Source organism: Neolamprologus multifasciatus, chromosome 7 (assembly GCF_963576455.1).
Source record: "Neolamprologus multifasciatus chromosome 7, fNeoMul1.2, whole genome shotgun sequence".
NCBI lineage: Eukaryota > Metazoa > Chordata > Actinopteri > Cichliformes > Cichlidae > Neolamprologus > Neolamprologus multifasciatus.
In genome coordinates, this window is record NC_140445.1 from 39187009 (window position 1) to 39208866 (window position 21858).

The window sequence follows — 21858 nt, forward strand, 5'->3', positions numbered from 1 at the left end:
TAAAAATCAATGAGGTTTATTTGCAGTCACAATGCTTACACTATATGTAGCAGACATCCAAACAACTCAAACAGCTATTCACTCTATGGACCCAACACATTCACATCAGGGACACAAGCCAAAAAATTAGGAACTCAATAAACATCCGTGAGTGCTGACATGGTTAGAGATGAGCTAGTTGTCACAAACAGTTAGCAGCAACATCGTAGAGAGTAACACAAGTTGCTAATAGACTCCACTTCCTGCTTCTCTTTGTACACCTTCTGCCAAGGTTTGACGACCGATCTGGACGCCTTCGCCGCACTCCCGCCTCGATGGTTTCCCCTTGTTGCTTCCCGCTTGGCGGCTCAGACCTTGGCTGTTTGAGCTCCATCGCGGGTTCAAGCCGTCGCAGCACCGTGAGACACCACATACACGCACGCCAGGCAACAGAGAGCCACTCCACTCCACGCACACGCAAACACACACAACATCAACGCACACGCCAAAAAGGACTCCCTAAAAAGGGGGGCAGGCCGAGACCTGGTCCGAGGAATCCAGAGTGTAAACAAAATGGTGGAAACTGCACCCAGCCTACCAGAGGGGAAAATGTAGCTGTGACCATGTTGCTTACACGTTCATCAAGCAGCAGGCGTGCGACACCTGCAGGACGTCACCACTGGCGCAGCCGCCATGCTCAGAGGAAGGCAGAGCCGCGGCGATGCAGACGGGTGCCTTAAAGGGAAGTTCTGCTGCTTTTTTTTTTTTTTTACAATAAAAACAAAACAAAACAAAAAAACCTCCATCAGTTTCTGTGAATTCAGTCAGCTGACGCTGGAGAGGATTTCACGTTTTTAACTGCATGAAAACGACAAATAACGTGGTGAAACCTGAAATTTCAGAAATTATGACCTTATGTACTCCAAAAACTGTCAAAGAAACAATTCATGTGGCGATGAACAAACGGTGACCCTCCTCCCTGACTTCCTGTGTGGTTTTTCTTGGTCACAGTATTTAAACGCCGTCATGTTGCCGTATTTGACTTGAGACTTGGTAGACATTGGTGCTGCCTGAAGATCTGTGGAGGTTTCAGCTCAGCTTTAAACGTTTTCCTCGATCAGTGGATTCAGTGTTTTGGACTTTGTTCTGTCGGTCAGACACTCAAGAACGTCAACACAGAAAATCTCTGAATTGGGGTAATACTGTAATGTTACCATGTGATCACTTTAACAGTGTTTTTCCTGAGTTTGAAGACTCGTTTAAAGGCTCGCGTGGTTCTGTTTTAGTCGAGCTGAAGCCGATAACAGCAGCTGGTAATCATGATGAACACTCGGGTCACGAGTAAACGAGAAGCTGAAGTTAAAACATGCAGATTATTAGAGGACGTCTGCACTCTGACACTCCTCTGATGTCAAAGCAGATTTACGGAGGTTTAAACATGTTGCTTTTACGATCCGTTTAAAGTCTGTCTGAAAAAGAATCCTCACATCTAGTTTTACATGATTTATTGTGTTAATTCAACTGAAAATATGATAACTGAGTGTGATTATATCCTCATTTTCTGCTGGTTTCATTGGGAAAGTTTTTTTCATTACAAAGGGAAAAAACATCTACAGAAAGCACGAGAATTTTTTAAGGTGAAGATATCGGAGAGCTGAAAACTCACTCAGGGACTGTTAAGTGGGACGAAAGCAGGAAGTGCCCCAGCTTCAGGAGCTCGAGTCTGAAATGTTTGTTTGAAATGCTACAGATGATTTTGTCTGATAAATAAATAACATCTGAATAACAGGGAAAAAAAATGAAAATAATTTTTAAGGAGACGTCTTCAGATGTTTGACAAATGTTTAAAAATCAAAAGATGAATCGTTTAAAATAACGCAGCTTTAATTAATCATCAGAACGAGCAAGTTAATAGTCTGCTTTAGTATCGCAGGAAAAAAAAAGCTGGAACTCAAGAACAAAATATCTAAAAGTTCAACATTTGAAACATTTTGAGGCTGAAAACTTTTATGACCCTTCGTCACAACAGAAGCTCTAATTCAAGGAATAATCAGCAGATTATTGTATCAAAATCTGACTGAAGATTGATAATTATTTCCGGCTTTGTGTCGCCACTAAAATCGTCACTGCAGCTCCAGTAATAATAATATAATTATTATTATCATCATCATCATACTAATATGGCTTTGATGAAGCCTCTCTGAGGATTTCCTCTATATTTGCAAACCTGGGTCGTGACCTCCTGTCAGCCTGATGACACCCTGAACTTCCCTGAACGTTGAAATGTCAGTCTGTGTGTTGTGTGATCGCTTGTTTTACTGTAAACTTAAGAGGTAAAGTTTTGTTTTGATCACGCTTTAGTCAAACTGAAGTTGATGACGTGCCAGATTATTGTTCTGCAGCTTACAGTTATAATAATATAATAATAATAATTATAATAATAACGACGACGACAACCACGGGGGTTTTGATGAAACTTTTTAAACGATGGCTGGAGAAAAAGTGTCATGTGACCAAGAAAAACAGGAGCTAATCACTATTTCTGCCTTTAAATCATTTTTATGACGCTCTGACAAACATGCTGACATTAGACCAACTTTAAGCTGAAGGTTTAGCGAGCCTTCACAATAAAAGCGGCTGTAATGAAAGATGTTTGGTCTGCTGAAGGCGTTTCATTTTGTCCGAGCACCACGGAAAAGCCCAAAGACCTCCAGGTTAGTGTTTATGGGCAAAGAAAAACAGGAAATGAGGATGGAGGTGGCGTTTTTCTACCTCGCCGTGACCAAAATGTGACGGTTTTGTGACGCCAAGGAGGAAAAGCAGCAGGACGGTCCCTCTGAGGCCGTCATTCGGGAATATTTACATCACTTCAAGCAGCAGAGACAGAGAAAAATGTACAACATGGATGCTCTGAGCCTCCCTTTCCGTTAGTGTGTGTACCTGCTTCCTGTGCTTGCCCCGCCCACCCTCCGGCCTCATGCCCACGCAGACAGACATGTGCACTAACTCACTACTCTGTAAAAAGCTCAATCACACGTTGGTTTGTCGTCTCGTCTTTGTGGGTTTTTAAAGTCGATCATTATAAACATTGTTCAAAATGTTACGAAAGAAAATGTACACTTGGTTTCTCGGGTGGTTTCTATACAAGGCAGGCAGAAGCGGATTACTACGTTTACCGGCGTTCGTCCTTTCGTCCCCTCGCCGCCTCTTCTGGCTGCGGCGCACTCCACTTCCTGTCAGTGATTCAGAGTGCTCAGACATGCTCCCTCCCCCCCCTCTGTTCGAGCAGCCAGGCAAGCCGGGCGCGGCGGGCTGGCTTTAAAATAGATCTGTATATATTTATATATGCTTATATCAAAAAGGAGGAGGGGGAGGGCTGAATCGGTGTCATGGCGGGGTGATGATCCCCGGGCATCCGGGCCCGGGGGGGGAGAGGGGGATGCAGAGAGGTGAGGGGTAGGAGGCCGTGGAGAGGCGGGTCGAGGGGCCGGGCGAACTCGGCGGGCGGCCGCGTGGAATGTCAGCTCATCATGTCGTTGCTGTTGACGCCGTATGTCGAGTTCTTCATGCTGTCGTTCACCTCCCTCCTGAACACCGACAAGTTCTGTGTGAACCTGCAGAACACACACAGAGCATTTTTACCTCGTCAGGCACACGAACAACTCCCCTCAGTGTTCCCCTGCAGGAGGTCAGAACCAGCTAATCCCGACTGTTAAGATCCGCCTACGTTAAAACGCGTTTATTTGTGGAAAACCTCAGAAAGGCCGCGCTCCTTTCAGGGCCTGAATTTCTGACCAGCGTGTAACGACGTGTTTTTACAGAATAAATTTGTGGTTTTGTGAATGAAGTCTGGTGGAGAGGAGCAGATCTGCGACATCAGCACAGAAACACTCGTTAGTTACCGAGGGCTACCGTGGGAATCATTAGGATTTTTCGGTTGTTACAGCGCAGACTGATGTATAACTGCTCGACTGGAGTAATGTGACCATGCACTGCACTAACAGCAGCATTATCTGCACGTCAGCCATGTTTAAAACTCAGTTTGAGGTTAGATATAGATCGCGAACAAACACAATATGTGTACAGAAATTATTTCGAGCTCATTCTTCACAGTTTTCACCCTTTTAGGTCACCCAGACCTTCAGCTGCTGCTCTCCATCAGCAGCTTTACTTTCCTAATTCAGTTCCTTCCAGCTGATGAGGAAATATGTGTTCGGGATCACAACGTAATCAAACGTAACTGGACGACTTTCTCCATACACGGATCGTCCTGACATCCCCCTGACAGCAGGTTATATTATAATGCACAATGTGTGTCTCCAAAAATAAGGTGTGTCGCTGTTCCACATCACTAAACATTGGTCTTCATATATCTTTCAGGCTGTTTAGGATTACACAAGAAAAAATGTTTTCCTCCAGTTTGAGTAATAAATCAGTGACAGTAGTAATCGAGTCCACAGCAGTATCTTTAGTTTGTACCTACGTCTGGGTGTGGCTTTCTGCAGGTAACCCTGTCTGTGGATCAGAACCTCATACACTCCCTGCTGCAGAGTCTGAATGATCACAGACTGAGTGACAGTCTGTGACTGGCTTTTATCTCTAACGCTAAGCTACGATCCTGTCCGAGTCTAGCGTGTCTCACGTCTCCACCTGTTTTTCACGTTCCTGACCACCTGAGAGGATGAATGCTGCCTGCTCTCACCTGTCCCGGTTCTTTGTTAGTAGATTTCTCTCAATTCCCTCCATCAAGTTCTCGAAACATAAGTGCATGGCTTGCTGCTTCTCAGGCGGCTGGCTGTTGACGATGCTGTTCCTCAAGTCAGCGAAATACTGCAGTTAGAAAAAACACATGTGTTATAGCGCACATAGACCCACGCGGTGCCACCTCTGAGGCGAGTGCGAGCGGCAGTTACCTTCTCGTTGAGCAGGATGAGGCCTAAGAGAGGCCGCGACATAGACCACTGGTTCCTGCAGTCCTCGAAGATGATGATGTTCAGAACGGTGGACAGCATCTGATCAACGACAGCAACAAGGTGTCAACACGTGTGTGTGTGTGTGTGTGTGAGATCAGGTGACTCAGGTGTGATCAGCTCACCTGCTGGATCATCTCCGGGTGCTGCTGCATGATGTGCAGGAAGCGGTCATCTGTCGCCATGGGAGCGGGCCGCTTCTTGGTGGAGCGCGACAGCTGCTTGAACAGGTAGGTGACGATGTGGTCGAGGCTGGAGCAGCAGCCGGTGCACACCATCGTATCTGAAACGCACACACACAAAGACACAATGATGTAACTTCAACACACACGCACGCACACACAAACACACAAACCTGACCAACGCCGCTGCCTTACCGAGCGCTGTGAGGCCTTCTGATATGGAGGACAGGATGTACATGACCACGTGAGGCTCCAGGCTCGCGATGAAGTTCATGTGGTCCTGCGTCAGCACTTCCAGCAGAGAGTAGAAGGACTGGCTGAGCTTCGGGTAGTCCTGCAGAGACAGGACCAGAGGTCAAGGGTTAAAAACTCACTCAAACGTCTCCAAAGTCACAAAAACCTGTGAGGTGGACCATACCAGCAGGTCACTGTGAGGGATGGACAGCAGTAGTTTGATGAAGGTCTGTAAGGCGTTGTCCAGAGCGTCGTCGCCATACAGATGGAAGACCCCGAAGTTGACGTAGTTCCCGCTGAGCACCGCCTTCAGCATGGCAAAGCACACGCTGACGCCCTTCAGCTTCACCCCGTACACCTGGTCCTTAGGGACCTCGCCCAGCGTCAGGATCCGATTCCCTGAAGGAGAAAACAGGAACTTGATGAGCGGCCCAGAACAAAGACACTTATCTGTTTGAGGCGGTTGAGTGGGGGTCAAAGGTTGTACCATAGGTCGTGATCATCTTGCTGGTTTCTCTGAACAGCAGGATGCCGTTTGGCGACGACACATCAAACTGAAGCCGCTGTGATCTGAAAACAAAACCAAACACAGTTCGTGACCTTTCACCTCTACATTTGATCTGAAAGGAGACGCGCTTTGGTTTCTGAGCCGAGTAAAACATCACTGAAAACCATCTACATTAGTCACGCCTCACCAGAACTCTGAAAACATTAGGTGTCAGACCTCTGACACTATCTTCCTCATTTAAAACTTGATCATTCTGCTGACGTTCACCGTGTGTACTCTTAGAATGAACCAATGAAAACACTCCCACAGCTCCTGCTGGAGGGGAAATGCTACAATCATAGCTGATCCCAGGCCGCCAGTGGGCTGCCTTTACTTTCTTTGAGTCGTCTGTGGATCCTCACAGGCTGAACCGTTGTAAGGATGTGACAGCACAGAGGTCAGAGGTCATACTCTTAAACCTGCCCCTCCGTCACTGGGCAGGTTTACCTGTTGTGGACGAGCTCTGCCATGAGCTTGAGGACTGGCGTGGTGCATGCTGGGTCGTGGTACCACAGTTCGATGGCCCGCTGCAGGATGGGCATGTAGGTCGGGTATCTGCGGAGCGGGTTAAGGACACACTTTCATCGTTTACACAATAAACAGAAAAACCAGGATCTGACCGCGCGCTGATCTGAAGTCAGTGTAAGGATACATCCAGTCAAACAGCATCATGAAGCTCGTCTTGGCGTTGAAGGCGAATGCAATTCCTCGTAGGTCCCGGACCAAACCCACCAGAGTCCTCTGCAGGAGGAAGAGGAGGAAGATCAATGTTTCGAAACATGTGCTCAGCTGCTTCTGCTGGAGTTTCCTCGTGTTTAAGCAGGGTCACAGTTTTATTAGCACAACTGAGTTACACCCGCTTTATTCTTTATCCCTCCTACACCGCCATCGCTGTGTCACACGTGCATTTACGCACACACACAGAAACACAAACACACGAGCAACACAATGTGTGTCTGTCTGCAAAAACAGAAATAAATGTTTAACAAAACTGATGCTGTTTATGTGTCTGTGTATGTCTGCGAGGGTGTTCTGACCTTGGCCTCCTGCTCGTTAAAGGTGTTTGTACTCAGCATCTGAGCCACTGCTTCAAACGCCGCCGTCAGAGGCAGCATGAACTGTTCGAACTGGTCCTCATCTTCACCTGCAGACACAGACACGCGCACACGAGGCCCAGTGTAAACTGTGTGTGTGTGGCTCCTGAGTTTCAGGCACCAGTGTCTCTCCTGTTTCAGCTTTTGTGTTGTTACAAGACAAAAACTTTCTGCTGCTTCTTCATCACAAGGGGCGCCACAGTGGGTCGTTCTGGATCTGTGTCTCAGCGACCTTTTGCCAAGTGAAGTCTACAAAACGTCTGAAACTGGAGAACTTGAAGCCAGACTAGCGTGTGTGTTTGTGTCTGCGTACCTAAATCGACCATCAGCAGGCGTCCTAGTGCAGTGTAGAAGGTGGTCCGACACCTCATGTCGCTCAGGTTGGACTGGTTGTTCACTCCCAGGAAGGAGAAGTGCTCGCTCTGACAAAGACAGCAGCAGCAAGTTCATCACAGCTCACTTTCTTCTTCGTCTGTGACGCTTGTGTGTCAGCTCAACTCGTTTTAATCAGACGTGAAACTCGGGCTCCGATAAATGTGAAGTACTCACCGTGTGGTTGTTCAGCATGAACTGGACAGCGCTGAGCTTCACCAGCTTCCTTACGCTGCTGTACGTGCAGACAGTGAAGTCAAGGAGAAAACGCTGACCCAGAGCCCCACCCCTTCCTTTAACTCAGTGCCTGGTTTAACTTTTAAGTCCTTAAGATGGATTCATTATCCTGCTCAGTAGCTTTTCATGACTCACAGTTCATAATTATCCTTATTTATTAGGCACCAGGCCCTCAGCCTTTCTTCTGATTGGCTGCCCCTCATTAACAATAAGATCAGGTGGGCAAGGCTTCTTTTGCTTTACTTTCACTACACAAAAACAACAACAGCAAAGATAAAAACTAGACTAAATCAACATGAAAACATTCGTGTGGGTCACAGACATGAAGGATATCCTAAGGAGAGGTCGTTCAGGAGCTGGAGTGTCTTGGAGGTGATTGGTTCACACTGGCCCCAGTACTTCAAGTTTGTGATACTGAAAGAGAGGAAAGTTTACTTCTACATATTTACAGCGGCTGAGAGTTCGTTTAGCTTTGAACATCGGCTCTCAGGTCTGCCAGAGTTACCTGGACTTCAGTTACTCACATTTTCCCTATAAAGACGCTGAGTACCATCGTCTCGTCATTCAAGCCCAAAACTTCTGATAGTCGTCGATAAAGCTAAGAACAAACACAAACAGGAAGTCACATGATCACCACACGACTGCCACTTCAGAGGAGGCTGTAACTCATTTCTCTGTTTTCAGTTTGGAACAGTCTGCACCGAATTCTGCTTCTTATTATTTTACTTTAGTTCCAATGAAAACAGAAACAATAATAATAAATATTTTAATAAAATAATATCAAACCTGTCCACATTCAGTAAAATACTAAACATTTTACTGAATGCTCGATCACCCTCAGCGTTTCAAAAGGGTTTCAGGACTTTACTCCTCCCCTAAATTTAGTTTTAGCCCCAAAACGCTAAATCGATTGAATCCAGCCAGCCAGAAATCAGTAATTTGGCCCGAGCACTGTGTGAACAACGCTCCAGATTCAGCCAGACTTCCCAGCCCAAGAACAGGTACTGGAACTGAATCCAAAAGTAAGGCCTCGGGTTTGACCGATGTTTTGACAAAACCGACTGAGGTTCTCCGAGCTCTGGAGGCTGGAGACTTTTCCGAGTTCCTCGTGGGCATCCTGAGGCATTCCTAGGCCAGCAGAGATATATAATCATATACTCTGTGCAGTGAGTTACTGCTGCGCCCCGGGGCCGGCTCACAGGTGAGAATTCAGGCCCTGGATCAGCCTCTCAGCTGGTTTCGGAATGCCTTGGCTGACCATCTGACTCACAGCTGACTCTATGCCTACCTAACGCCACATCCTGAATTTTAAACACCACCATGATGCTCTGCGAGCCAGCAGGAGGCGCTAACACCAACCACAATTTACTTTCAAGCACTTATCTGGATGTTCACACTTTGCAGTTTCTGAGCAGAGAGATCACACAGAGTCAGACCTGCTCATTCCTGTCAACTGAAAGGGGTGGAGCTTACAGAGAGGCACGCCTTACCTTTGATGATTTTTGCACCTGGTCACCGATGTAGATCTTTCTGAACTGCTCGAAGAAGCTGAGCATGGCCAGCTCCAGCCTCTCATTCCCAGCTTGAGCGAGCCGCGAGTCAGTCAGGTTCATGAGCTGGAGCACCCTGAGGCGAACGCAGGAAACGCAAGGTCAGGCTTTCAGGGACAGGAAGTCACGCCCCCAGACACCGGCTCGCCACATTCGCACTCTTACCGACAGACTAACTCTCCATCCATGGCATCCTGCTCGTCTGTGCTCGCGAACGACACGCGTCCTCCGATCACTGCCCCGATTATGTAAACCAACCACGTGAGCCGACCTGCAGAGAAGCAGAGGAGGCGTCAGACTCCCGAAGTCCCTAAAATAGCACAGGGGTCGGGGCTTGCGCTCTTACCCTCCTGCACTGTGATGTCCATGGCGCTCGAGTTGGTGGACTGCAGCAGCTCCTGGTAGGTCTGAGCCGCCTGGTCGAACAGCTGGACGAGCAGTGCGCATGTCTTCTCGTACTCACAGCGGCCGATGGTGGAGAGCTGGTCCAGCTGCTGCTGAACGAGGCCGGCGTCGTCCAGAGGGTCCTCCAGCCCGTCCCTACGGACAGAGACATGCTCAGCTCGTCCCCAAAAACCCTCAGCTGAAGCTTGCCTGAGCCATCACCGTCCCAACCCTTCAAACTCAAACCAGCGTCACTGTACCGATTCACAGCCACAAACACCGAACACATCATGGGAGTAACATCCAGAATCTGTTCCCAACACATCTAAGTTTTTATGTACATCTTATGGACGCATTAATTAAATTAATGGAATAAATGAAAATGCAATCTTTTGCTTTAAAATCAAACAAGATGAAACGTCCTAAATCCTGTCTAACTTTAAGGTTGGCAGTCTCACCTGAGGATGACGTGGACCGACTCTAGCCGGGACGTGATGTAGGCCTTGGTGACCTCCGGAGTGTACGTCTCCAGCAGATGGGGCTCCGTGGCTTTAACGTAAGGGACCGACGCTGCCAGGCGCTGCCAGAGGCTCAGCAGGTAGTGAACACTGTTGGGGGCGAACTCCCAGTGCTGAGGAGGAAGAGTAGGAGTAAAGAGTCAGGTACACAACACTGCTGCTTGACCACGATGTAATTGCGTGTATGTGTATATACACACATACACTTTTTTTTTTAACATGGATGACACACACATACACTATTACAGACGGAAAAAGTTAAAAAAAACCACCTGCAGACTGGTGACGGTGAAGTTGGCGATGAGGCGGATGACCTCTGGGTAGTTTTCCACTTTGACCAGCTCGCCCAGCTGGTAGTTACTCTTCAGCCTCGCCAGCAGGCGGCAGAACTCGTGGTAGTTGTTTGGATCGGGCAAACACTGAAGCACAAACACACATTGTTCAACACACACGAAGCTACAGAGGTGTGTGTGTTTTCAGACAGGTGTGTGTTACCTGTGGGTTTGCCAGTATCCTCTTCACTCCGTCCACCAGGTGTGACAGAAACTTTGCTCGCTCTGCATTGTTGAAGAGAGACCTCCGAACTGAGGCGATCTGAACTAGACACGACAACACCTGCACCCAGACACACACACGCGAACAGTAAAGCTTCACGCCTCAGTCTGCAGCTGTGGTCACATGACTGTGCTCACTTACCAGTGGGAGAGGGATGGAGGGATGGAATGATATAAATTGAAAAACAGCTGCAGGGTGGAGGAATCGAGGAACGCTGCGGAAGACAAAACACAGATTTAACCGTTGTCACGTTGTCGTGAGGCAGTAAATCTCAGTAGCAACCACATTAATCTGTAAGTGGCGGGCGCCTCGCTCCTCTACCTGATCTCCATGATGTGGGGATCTGCACGGTGCACAGGTCGTCTGACGACTCGTCCGTGGAGGTTCCTATGAAGTCGTAGTTGAGGCAATTGTAGCTGAGCTTCAGGAGCTGCATCAGCAGGCCGTGCTGGGACTCATCGTTCAGGTTCAGGTTCTTCCCTGAAGCCTGAAAGGCAATCGCATCATCATCATCAAACCGTCAGCTGCTCTCAGGCATTTAATATGATCTGTTAGTGTCCACAACGAGCTGCCTCACTCAAAATACATCTTTATATGAGCTTTTAGAGCAGCTTTGCGTGATCCACAGATCAAAATAATCCTTCTTTGTCCAACAATGGGCCTTAGTTCAGCCTCTGTCTCTTTAAGACCCCTATTTTCTTTTGATTGGCCAACTTGTGGAAGCCTGCTTAAGGGCAGCACTTATGTTTTCCTTGCAGAGATCACATTTTCATACTTTCTGCTCTTTGTTTGAAGCATCAACTCATGTTTACTATGAACATTAAATATCTGACACAAAGAAGACAAAAGATTTATTCTCTCTGACAGTGTCAGACTAACATGGACATGCAAAGAAAAAGAATAAATCTAAAGTTAAGGTAGATAAATTGAGGAATTGATACAAAATTAAATACAGAACAAAAATAAAATAACACAGGTCTTAAATAATTAAAAAACTAAAAGCGGGAAATCAGTACAAAAATGAAATTCAGTGTATATGTAAGCCCGTATGGGAGAAACTGCCAACAGGATGAAACAAACCTGCTTGAGGAGGTTGCAGGAAAGCGTGAAAATGTCAAAGAGTGAGGAGTCTCTGAACGAGGAGGCAATCTTCCTGTGTTTGGTCAGAGGATGCGTCGTGTCGGCCTGAGGAGAAAAAAAAACGATCAGAGTCGGCAGAAAATGTGAGGACCAACTGTAATGCTGGTGATTTAATCATCAACAAAAAAAATAAATAAAAATGACACTTCCAGAGTTTAGCTTCAATATCCTGCACTGTACGCTCACTGTATATTACAGATATATTTTATTTTGGAATCAAGTCACTTGATTTCTTTTAATCCACCTTACTGAACTTTTTATTTTTAAGACACTTTATTATTTCCTTGCATGTTTTTAAAGCTGCTGTACTTTTTTGAACATTATAACTAGGTTGATTTATTTTTGCTCTACTGAGCCAGTATTTGGTAACATCCCTGGAGCAGGTGACACTCATAGGGATCATTTTCATGTTCTGTAGAAGAAAGGTCAAATGACCCTTTGCGGTTGGTCAGATGCTGCCAACATCATCACTTTCGTTGAACGTGCAGCAAAACCTGGGTTAGCGAGTTACAAGTTAACGGTCATGTGACTGTTTATCCTGACTGCTGATGTTAGTGTAAGTGAATCTGGATACAGGAAAGGTATGCTGGATATGCTGAACTCGTTTTGTAGTATAGAGCCCAGTTTGGTCTGAACACGTCACCAAACATGCAAACTCTTCGGCCTGCTGTGGTGGTCGATCACCGCGAGGATCTGTTTAAATCTGCCACACCTCCATAAACTGCACACTGTGACTTACCTGATTGATCTCATTGGTCAGCTGGGACAGGATGGTGACTCCTATGATGCAGTGTTCAACGCTGTCCTGTAAAAACAACCACACAAAAGGTTAGAAACGCACACAGATCAGGTTAAACTAATCCAAGCTTAAATGATCCTGTTTGTTTCTTTCTTCTCACACATTCAATAAAACAGGTCCAGAAACAGAGTAAACAGGTTTGAGCCATGCGGAGAAGTAAGTGACTACAGGTCATTATGACATCAAAGTACGCTGCACATTTACACCAGATCAAATGAGCCTACTTAACAGTTATAAAAGCACCAAAATCACCATGGTAATGATCCAACCAATAAGCTGAATCTTCTTACTTTTAAAAACTTGTTTAAAACTTTTTATTCTGACAAGTTCAACAAATAAATATACACAAGATTCACAGGACAGAAGGGTTTCAGCGCTCTGACCTGCAGGAAGCGTGTCACGTCTGCGATCACGTTCCTGAACACGTAGTCGTCTTTCTGACAGTCGAACCAGCCCAGCTTGGTGATCCTGGCGTAGAGCTGGATCAGAGCCTGCGTCACAAACGCTGCCAACTTCGGCCGCGTTGCCAGGTAGTTCAGCACATAGTTCCCTGAAAAAACAAACAAAAAAACAAACAAACAAAACATTTAGCAGCGGCTTTTCAAAATAAAACACTAAAACACCCTGCTTTGCTTTACTGAAAACCCCACAACCTGTTCAACTAGTAATATCGATTTTGTTATATTTTCAAAGACAAACATCTTCATTGTCATTATTGAGGTTCGATGAGTGCATCTCTGTTGTGACTGTTAATGCATCACTCCAGCTTCTCATTAATCCTCAGACTGACCTGACCTGCAGGGTTTATCAGTTTTTTTCAGGAGATACTCACGGATATCGATGCGTTGCTCGAGGGGTAGAGGGTTGCTGGTCCGAGAAACCAGTTTTGACAAACAGGTGGCTGCGAGCAGCTGAGAATATGAAGACTGACAGGAGACAAAACAGTGAGGTCAGGTTATCTCGTCTGACAGCCATCTACATGCTTTTATTCTGACAACAGAAGAGGAAATGGCCTTTCAGACATGAACTCCAACCTGATATGCTGGTTAGAGAAGGGATTGCTCCATCATTATCTCAAGCAGATAAAAAAAATTGAAATCTTAAAGTATACCTGCACACCGATAGAAACCTGCTTATAAATATAAAGTACGAGTTGACTCCACTTCATTTTAGAGTTACCTCCTCATTAGTGTGGGGGGTCAGCGATCTTCACCTGGATGACACGATACTTCATCCATCCCAATTAAAACAAACCCCTTGAAATATTTCAGTTTGTGTTTATCAAGCACAGAATATGATATAAATATTAAGTACAAATATTTAAAAATTTGTTGTGCTGGGATTCTTGGATTTTATCGTGTGTCTGCACGTTGCGGTTATGTATCTGTGTGATACAATTTCTCTCTATGAGAGGAAACGCTGCCCACCCTTGAGGTAAAGCTTTTGCAGGTGAACCTGTGGATGGATTAGTCGGTGTTCAGCTAACCCTCTTCAGGGTGTGACTCCTCCCCCTCATTTTTCACTGACTTGACTTTTGTCCAAGTGAAAGATGGAGCACAAAACTGAAAGTCTTCATGCTTTCAGCTTCTCCAAAAATCCCCCATCATGTCTGCTGAGTCTGCAGGGTCAGGCACAGGACTGTCTGACCCTGCAGAGCATCATCTCTGCTAACGTGGGAAAGTTAAACTGAAGCTGCTCGGACAGTCCGGCTGTAGTCTGTACTCACGCTGCCTCTCTCCAGCAGCAGCTGACATTTGCTGAGACAGTCGGGGCTGTTGGTGAATTCCACCAGAGCTTTCTCTGCCTGGTGTCGGACGGCGGTGTCGGTGGTCTCGTACAGCTGCTTACACAGGATCTCCAGCTGGGCGAGGCCCTGGATAAGACAGAGGGAGACAGCGCAGGCTTATCAGCGAGCCGCAGCCGGCTCGAGTCTTTCATCGTTTCAGACAAACAGATCACAGCAGATAAGACGGGTGGCCACGCCGAGCTTTACACACTCATAATCACAGACAAACATGCCGAGCGCCGTCTGCTCCAACCGTCTCGGGTTACTTTCTAGGAAAACTACACCAACAGGGCCAAAGATGGGGGACAGTGGCATGAGTGCAGGTGGAAGCTGATGGTGTTTACAGCCTCCATCTAGGTGCGCTAGCCACCTCCACTCGTGTGATGCGTTGAGGGTACATGGAGTGAGGTATGACAGAGCACTGCATCATGTGCGTCGCACTTCTGCAGGCGTCAGATAAGCGGCGAGCACCAAACCCCGCCCACGGTGATGCCCGCAGACCCTCAGCTTACACTCAGCATCACGTGAAACTCATCAAGTTCAACAGTAACACACACAGACACACACACACACACCTAACATCTAATAACATCTAAGAAAAAGAAAACAAAACCGAAAAGATATTCCGCAAAAAAGTTATAAAAATAGAACGAGAGCATTTTCCAGTTTTCCTCATAAATTTGTTTTCCTCGTGTAAATTTTCCACGTTTTCCGGAGGTGTCGGCATCAGCCTGATTCCGGCTCTTCCCGATGCAGCAGCCGACAGATGCTTCCAGTTTCTAATTTTAAATCAAACTGTTTCTATTTTTAAATTTGTGCCGTGCGTCTGGCCTGCAGACGGATGTTTTCTGGATTTTAACTGCTGCTTTTATTTTGCAGATACATACTCTGGGTGCTTTAATCTCACAGGTAACATCCACTCTCCCTAACGACCAGCAGGGGGTGACTCTTCTGAGGTCTGATTGGATGCAAGCCATCTGACCTCTGAGCTCATCAAACGCTTTCTGATGAGTTTGTAGGTTAGTTTTATGAGTGAATAAAAGTGAAGTTTATTTTGGTCCCATTAGAGTGAGGGAGGACAATAGCGAGTCCTACTGCTGAGTCCGTTTTAGATATGAAAATCAACCAGATCTAAGAAACGCTCCCAAACTTCCTGTAACTCTGAAAGCATTCACAGTATTAAGGTTAATTTTTCATGGCTTCATTAAATTAAATTAAAAAGAAAATCAGCTGATTCTGGAAGTTTCCTTTGATTTGGTTGATTTAATATGAAATGAACTGTTTTCAGTCTATTTTACAAAATAAAAGCTTCTGTAATTAAGTGAAAATGACGAAGAAATCTGGGCTAGACAATGACCACAGAGGTTCATAGAGAGCTGCATGCTTTACTTTCATTATTCAGGACTAACCTGAACTTCTGCCATTTGAACTGGTTCCCATAACACAGGAGCTGGTTTTACAACTTCCTCACAAAGTTTCCTCACCGTGCTGCCACTGAGCAACACTTCTGGGCTGGCGTTAAACTCTAAGATTTCAGTTTTCACAACCATCAAACTGAGCGACAGCAGCGTCACAGATTAACTCACGACCCCACTCACAGATCCCACTGAGAGCGACGGCTTTTGATGGCCTGTTATTCTGTTTGATCACATGTTTGTGACTGAATATCAGCTCTGTGTGCGTCTTTATCCTGATACTGTTGTTGTATTTGTGTAACTGCTGCTGCCCTCTTGGTCACGTCTCCTTTGAAACAGACTTTTAATGAGACTTTTACCTGATAAATAAAGGATCACTATAAATGTGATGTGACTCAAGCCGGCAGCCTCCAACCATCAGACCAGTTACATGAAATGAAGTTCTCACCAGCTCAACTAAAACTGCTTTCAGCAGGACAGGAAAGACTTCAAGGAAGTAATCTGAATTTCCTGATTTCCAGCAGAACAATTACAGATAAGAAACCAATCAAACAAAAAGAAAATCTTTAAATTTATGATTGAGGAGCCTTATTTTTACCTGGCTAACACCAATTTCACCCTGATATATGACTCAAAGTCCTCAAACCACTCATATCGGAAACATTTTCAAATCTGGCTCATAAAGCAACCATTAACCTGAGCATCACGGTGTAAATGTGCTGGCTTCCTGCCTCTGGGCTGTATGCAGACCTCCCCTTCATCTCCACCTTCACACCATCACAAGGACTGGAGAGGAACTTTCTCTCACTCGATCAATAAATCAATCGGCTTTAACGCTGATCCACGTGGAAATAAGGATGCAGTTTCTTTACAGTGGCAGCTAACATGTCCTCACTGGTCTAACTTTGTGTTTTCAATCCATAAACAGTGTTTTGGTCCATAAACAGTGAAAACTTCACCTGTGCTGACTCTGACATCTAATCTTAATTAAATAAACCCAGAGACTCACATTTACTGTCACAAACGACTCAGAAACACAAACAAACGTGAAAGAAGTAGTAAACCTTTGATTCCTTTTAAATTCTGTCCATTTGTCCTGATAATTATCATATTCAGTCAATAACTCTTAACACAGTTGGTCTCTTTTATTCGACCGTCTGCTTAAAGAGTTTTTAATAACCTTAATCCTAAAACGATGATAACCAGAGGAAAGCACATCTTTAACTTCCTGCTCGTAACCCTGCAAGCTCCTTCAACAATATTCTTCTTTATTATATTCAGGACGTCTAAAACTGCAGAACAGAAGGATGCATTTGTTTTTTAGTTTTATAATAAAGATATAAACCCCAAATTTGTAAATGCTGTAGGTAAGTGTGAAGGTAAATCTGACTTAGAGGGTTGGTACTGGGAGCTTGAGTCCAGCTGCAGGCCTGCGAGCAGCAGCGTGAACGTCACAGATCTGAATTTATCTGCGTTGGAGCTTTTTCTGGCGTCAAACCGCAACTCTGTAAAACTGTAACTGTGGCGGTTTGAAAGGTCGGGTTGGCCACGCTTTAGCTCATCATTTAGAAACATGATGCAGCCGTGCTGGAGACACGAACACACAGGTTTGATGATGTCATCACCGGTTCAATGACCATGAGATGCTGCAACAGCTGAAAGAGACCAAACTTTGTGTCAGTGCAGGTGTGGGAGGAGGACAGAGGTGTTTTCTTTATGGCTTCAGGAGAGTCCAGCCCACCTCATAAACACCAACAGCCAGTGAGCCAAGCTTCAGGCTGAAGCTTTACAGGTAAGCTAGTAGAGAAACATCTCAGCCTCCTCTGGTGATGCTGCAGGAGCATCGACCTCCCTGCTGACGGCACACAGACCAGTCAGAATGAAACCACTGAATAAAACACTCAGCTGCACACGAGACTCGGGAAACTGTTTATTCCTCATCTAAACTTATGAAGAGTCACTTTAATAAAAGTGAGTTACAAAAACAACCGAAGCGCCCAAACAGCAGCCGTGTTCACCAAAGACTTTAAATAACCTGTATTTAAACTGAACATTGTCTTGGTTTTTTCCACAAATATGCAACTACTATCATTTAATCCACCTGAAAACACACAGTGTCCCGTGGAGGCGCCATAGAGGTCGGGTGTGATCCTGACAGGATCGCAGGTGTAAGGATGGAGGTGATCTGACCCCTGGAGCTCCCTCAGAGACCAGAGACAGGATGGCAGATTTGGTCATTTGGGAGGAGCTCGTAGCACAGACGCACAGCACCTGACTAGGATGCGTCCCATTGAGAGAGCTGGGGAATCTCTGCTTAGACCGAGGTAAGCATCAGAAGACAGAGATAATAAATAATAACCTCACCTCACAGGAATAGGTTCAGTCAAAACCTGAGAGCAGATTTTTTTTATTTATTAACGTATTTTATATTCTATAAACTCCTGACGGCTCTGCAGGCTCGAGCTACGATGGCCCATGTGCGCAGAAACATAATAAACATAATGGAGGGATATCCTTTGAAACCTCCCGAATCATTAAATATTCAGGAGGTGATTTTTGGTCTGCAGCTTATCTCCATAAACAGAGAACCTGTGGGAGGCGTCAGGGAGCAGACGGCTGATCAGCTATTATCTAAAGATTACCAGATGGACATTTAATCATCATTAGCAGGAGTCCTGAACATCACAGGAGCACAGTTGTCAATACAGACCACCCCTTTTTATTCAAATAAACACACAGGTGTATGAAAAACAGACGATACAGTGCCTGAAATGTCTGAAGAAAAATCCTCTCCATCATCATCTGCTGACACTACACAAACATTAGAAACTGCTTTATGGAGCTAAAGAGCAAAAATCTATTTTCCTGCTGTGGACAACTCCAGCCTGACTGCGTGAGGAACACCAGGGTAAACGTTGGACTTTAACGTGAACTTTTTAGACTTGGGCGGGTGACTCTGACCTCATGACCGCATGACGTTGGCCTTCGACTCGCCACATCACATCATCATTGGATGACAGCTCATAACAGCTGAACTGACTAAAGTTAGTGTTTGATCACAGGAATGAAGGTGTGTGGGCTCATGCTCTAACGTGAGACGATCTTTTAAAAATTACACATGAATATTATTTTATTACAGTGAGGAAAGTGAACAACCCCCCATCAGAATAAGGCAGCCACATGATCATCAGTCTGGAGACAAACGGCTGAGTGAAAGCAAACGGCACACAGTGGATACGAACAGTAAATATCAGCCTGATCTTTATTCCACCAAAAACTGTCTCAGTAACACCAGAAAGAACTTAAGTGGTTCGTTTTCAGTCACTTAAAATCATTAAAAATACTTAAGTCTGCTTTCTGTTAGATTTCACCTAAAAATACTTGAAAACAAGGATATGGCTTATTGTGTCAGAATCACAGAAATTCAACTTAATCCAGCTACGAGAACTGCCCGACGTGAGGCCCTTCTCTTACTTTACTGGCACATTATTAATTATGAATTTATGAGCTACATCCAGCTCAGTGGTACCAGTATAACCATTACATAAGTGAAGACTTTCACCTGGATTATCAGACAGGTTATGGCACTCACAGGATCATAAACCTGGGAGTAGGTGATGGAGTAAGTGTCATTTCTAGGTAAAAAAAAAAAAAAAAAAGCTTTAAAAACGTTATTTTAGGTTAAATCTGCTAACTTAAAGCTGTTTTTATGAAGTTTGCTGTTTTCATGTCTTTAAATTTATAGTTAATCTGTATAACCATGAAAATAGCTGCCAGAATAATTTATATTATCATTTTTATCACTAATAAATATTTCTCCCCAGTATTCTGACCAGAGCTGAGACTGAAAAACCTGAAATCATCGTCACAAGTTTACCCAGAATCCCTCAGAAACTCACCTGAACGTTTGATTACCTGGTAAATTATTGAAATATTAATGAAATCAGGCTGAGATGTTCCACTTTGACCACATTCAGTGAATCTGTGCCCCACCTGAGTTCGTACCACCCTTCCTGGGATTAAAGCTGATCACAGATAAACCGATTATAGTTACTCTAAAGCAGAAACAATAATAACGAGCTGTTACAGCCGCTAACATGAGAGGATCGGATGAGTTTCTCCTCATAGTTCATGCATGCTGTGCGCAATTAACAATATATTATGTCATGTCACACACAGCTCATGTAACCAGCAGAGAAAACAGAAGCTGGCTTCACCTGTCTGGGTTTCACCTGTCCCTCAGCACAAAGTCTCCACAGTCTCCTCACAGAGTTCCCTGCAGGGGCATCATGGAGGAAGTCCAGAGCAGCTGAACTTCATCCCTCTCCTCCTTCGGCTTCCCAAACATGTGCCGGAGCACAGCGCCTTGGCTAGTTGCCGCTCCATTCTGCCCACACCAGGGTAAAAAAACCCGCTGTCCTCACCCTGGAGCCCCTCGCGGGTCCGGCCCGGTACCGTCGCCCTGTTTCACCGACTAACGCTCACACAGACCAGGTCATGTTTTCAAACACGCTCGGGCGGGAGAAGTTGACGTGTGGATATGCTAACGTTAGCCTAGCCTGCTGCATGGCTGGTTGTCGTTACCGGAGCGAGCCCTGAATAAAAACACAAAAACCTGGAACTCCGGGACAGAAGCTCCGGGTACCGCGCCCGGTCCGTCGGTCCGTCCGGGATAAGCGTGTTTACGGCGGTTCCCGGTGGCGCCAGGTGACCGTGCGTGCTAGCCTGGCAGCTATCCGTCTGCAGCTAACCGCCTGTTTCATTGTTTACTTCACTGAAATACATCGATTTTTCCCGCCGCTCGCCCTCCGGTTAATCGCCTCTGACGGCCACGGACGCCGGAACTCACCAGGCTGGACACTCGGAGCCCGCAGACTCCCTTGTTCGCCCCGGAGCCCGAGCCCTCCCCTGGCTGCTAGCAGCGGCTAGCCTCCAGCCCGTGCTGTGACAGCAGGCCACAAGTCAACACAGGCGGCCGCATCCTTTCTTTCTCCCCGCTAGCTCCACCGCGGCCGCCGCCCGCACGCACCGGCTGCACGCCGGCTCCGTGCCGGGAGCGGCGCACTCGGATCCGGCCTCAGCTTCAGCTGCGCCCGCCTACAGAAATTATCCGCGACAAAAACATGAAACCTCCGCTTACCTGCACATGATCCGCCATTTTTCTCCATTTCATGCACCTCTCACTCCCCCGCTTATGGGTAACCAAAGTGACAACAGCGCCCCCGCTGGTGGCCGCTGGCAGGACTCCAACAGCACGATGCAACACAATGTAACACAATGGAACGCAATTTAATATAACACAATACAATTTAATACAATTAAATACAACATAAAACAATTTAATACAACACAATGTAATTTAACAATACAAATAGGTTAATAAACTATACATATCATTAATACAACGCTGTAAGACATTATGTTACAATACAACACAATGTAATGCACATAAAGCTACCAATCTCCGACTTGTAACCCCATGCTATGTTTGTGTCTTGTGTGTAAGGTCGGGGGGGGGGGGGGGGGGGTCCCCATTTCGCAGCAGGGCAACCTGTATGTGACAAATAAAGGCTTTCATTCATTCATTCATTCATTCATTCATTCATTCACTACAACACATTGGAATCAAATACATAGAGACATGAATGCATAATAACATGTAACAAAGAGAAGTTATGCATACAATCAGAGTTTGTTTAGTGACAGACATTTTAAAAACTCATTAGAAAACCTTTTTTAAATAAACTTCTGACTTTTTAAATTAATTTTACTGTCATATTATTATTATTATTATTATTATTATTATTATTATTATTATTATTAGTAGTAGTAGTAGTAGTAGTAGTATTTTAACTGACATTTTTAAAGGTGCTTATAGATAGATGGACTAAATGGACAAATGTAATGTAACATCTTATATAGTAAAACATCAAAAAACAAAAACAGTATTATAATGTATGATTTATTAAATTGAATATTTTATTTGGATTTTTTAAAGTTATTTCATGTTTATTTATTGCACTTGCGATTTTAATATTATTACTAATTATTTATAATTACATTTATAATTATATTTTGCTTGTTTGTATTTGGGAT

The 21858-nt window shown here is 45.3% G+C and overlaps 1 protein-coding gene across 1 annotated transcript; it reads right to left on the reverse strand.

Annotated features, from left to right (window-relative positions):
• Positions 1-21013, reverse strand: xpo7 (exportin 7). Its single transcript, XM_085167501.1, is given in 29 exon segments — positions 1-3593; positions 4682-4809; positions 4893-4991; positions 5075-5232; positions 5327-5465; positions 5550-5764; positions 5853-5935; positions 6360-6467; positions 6565-6653; positions 6950-7056; positions 7320-7428; positions 7556-7628; positions 7958-8029; positions 8140-8213; positions 9106-9241; positions 9331-9436; positions 9512-9705; positions 10008-10180; positions 10340-10486; positions 10563-10682; positions 10764-10771; positions 10774-10836; positions 10944-11109; positions 11703-11807; positions 12502-12567; positions 12945-13111; positions 13394-13487; positions 14288-14434; positions 20903-21013. Coding segments are annotated over 29 exon segments (3273 nt in total). The 5' UTR covers positions 20936-21013; the 3' UTR covers positions 1-3499.
• Between the last annotated feature and the right edge of the window lie 845 nt (positions 21014-21858).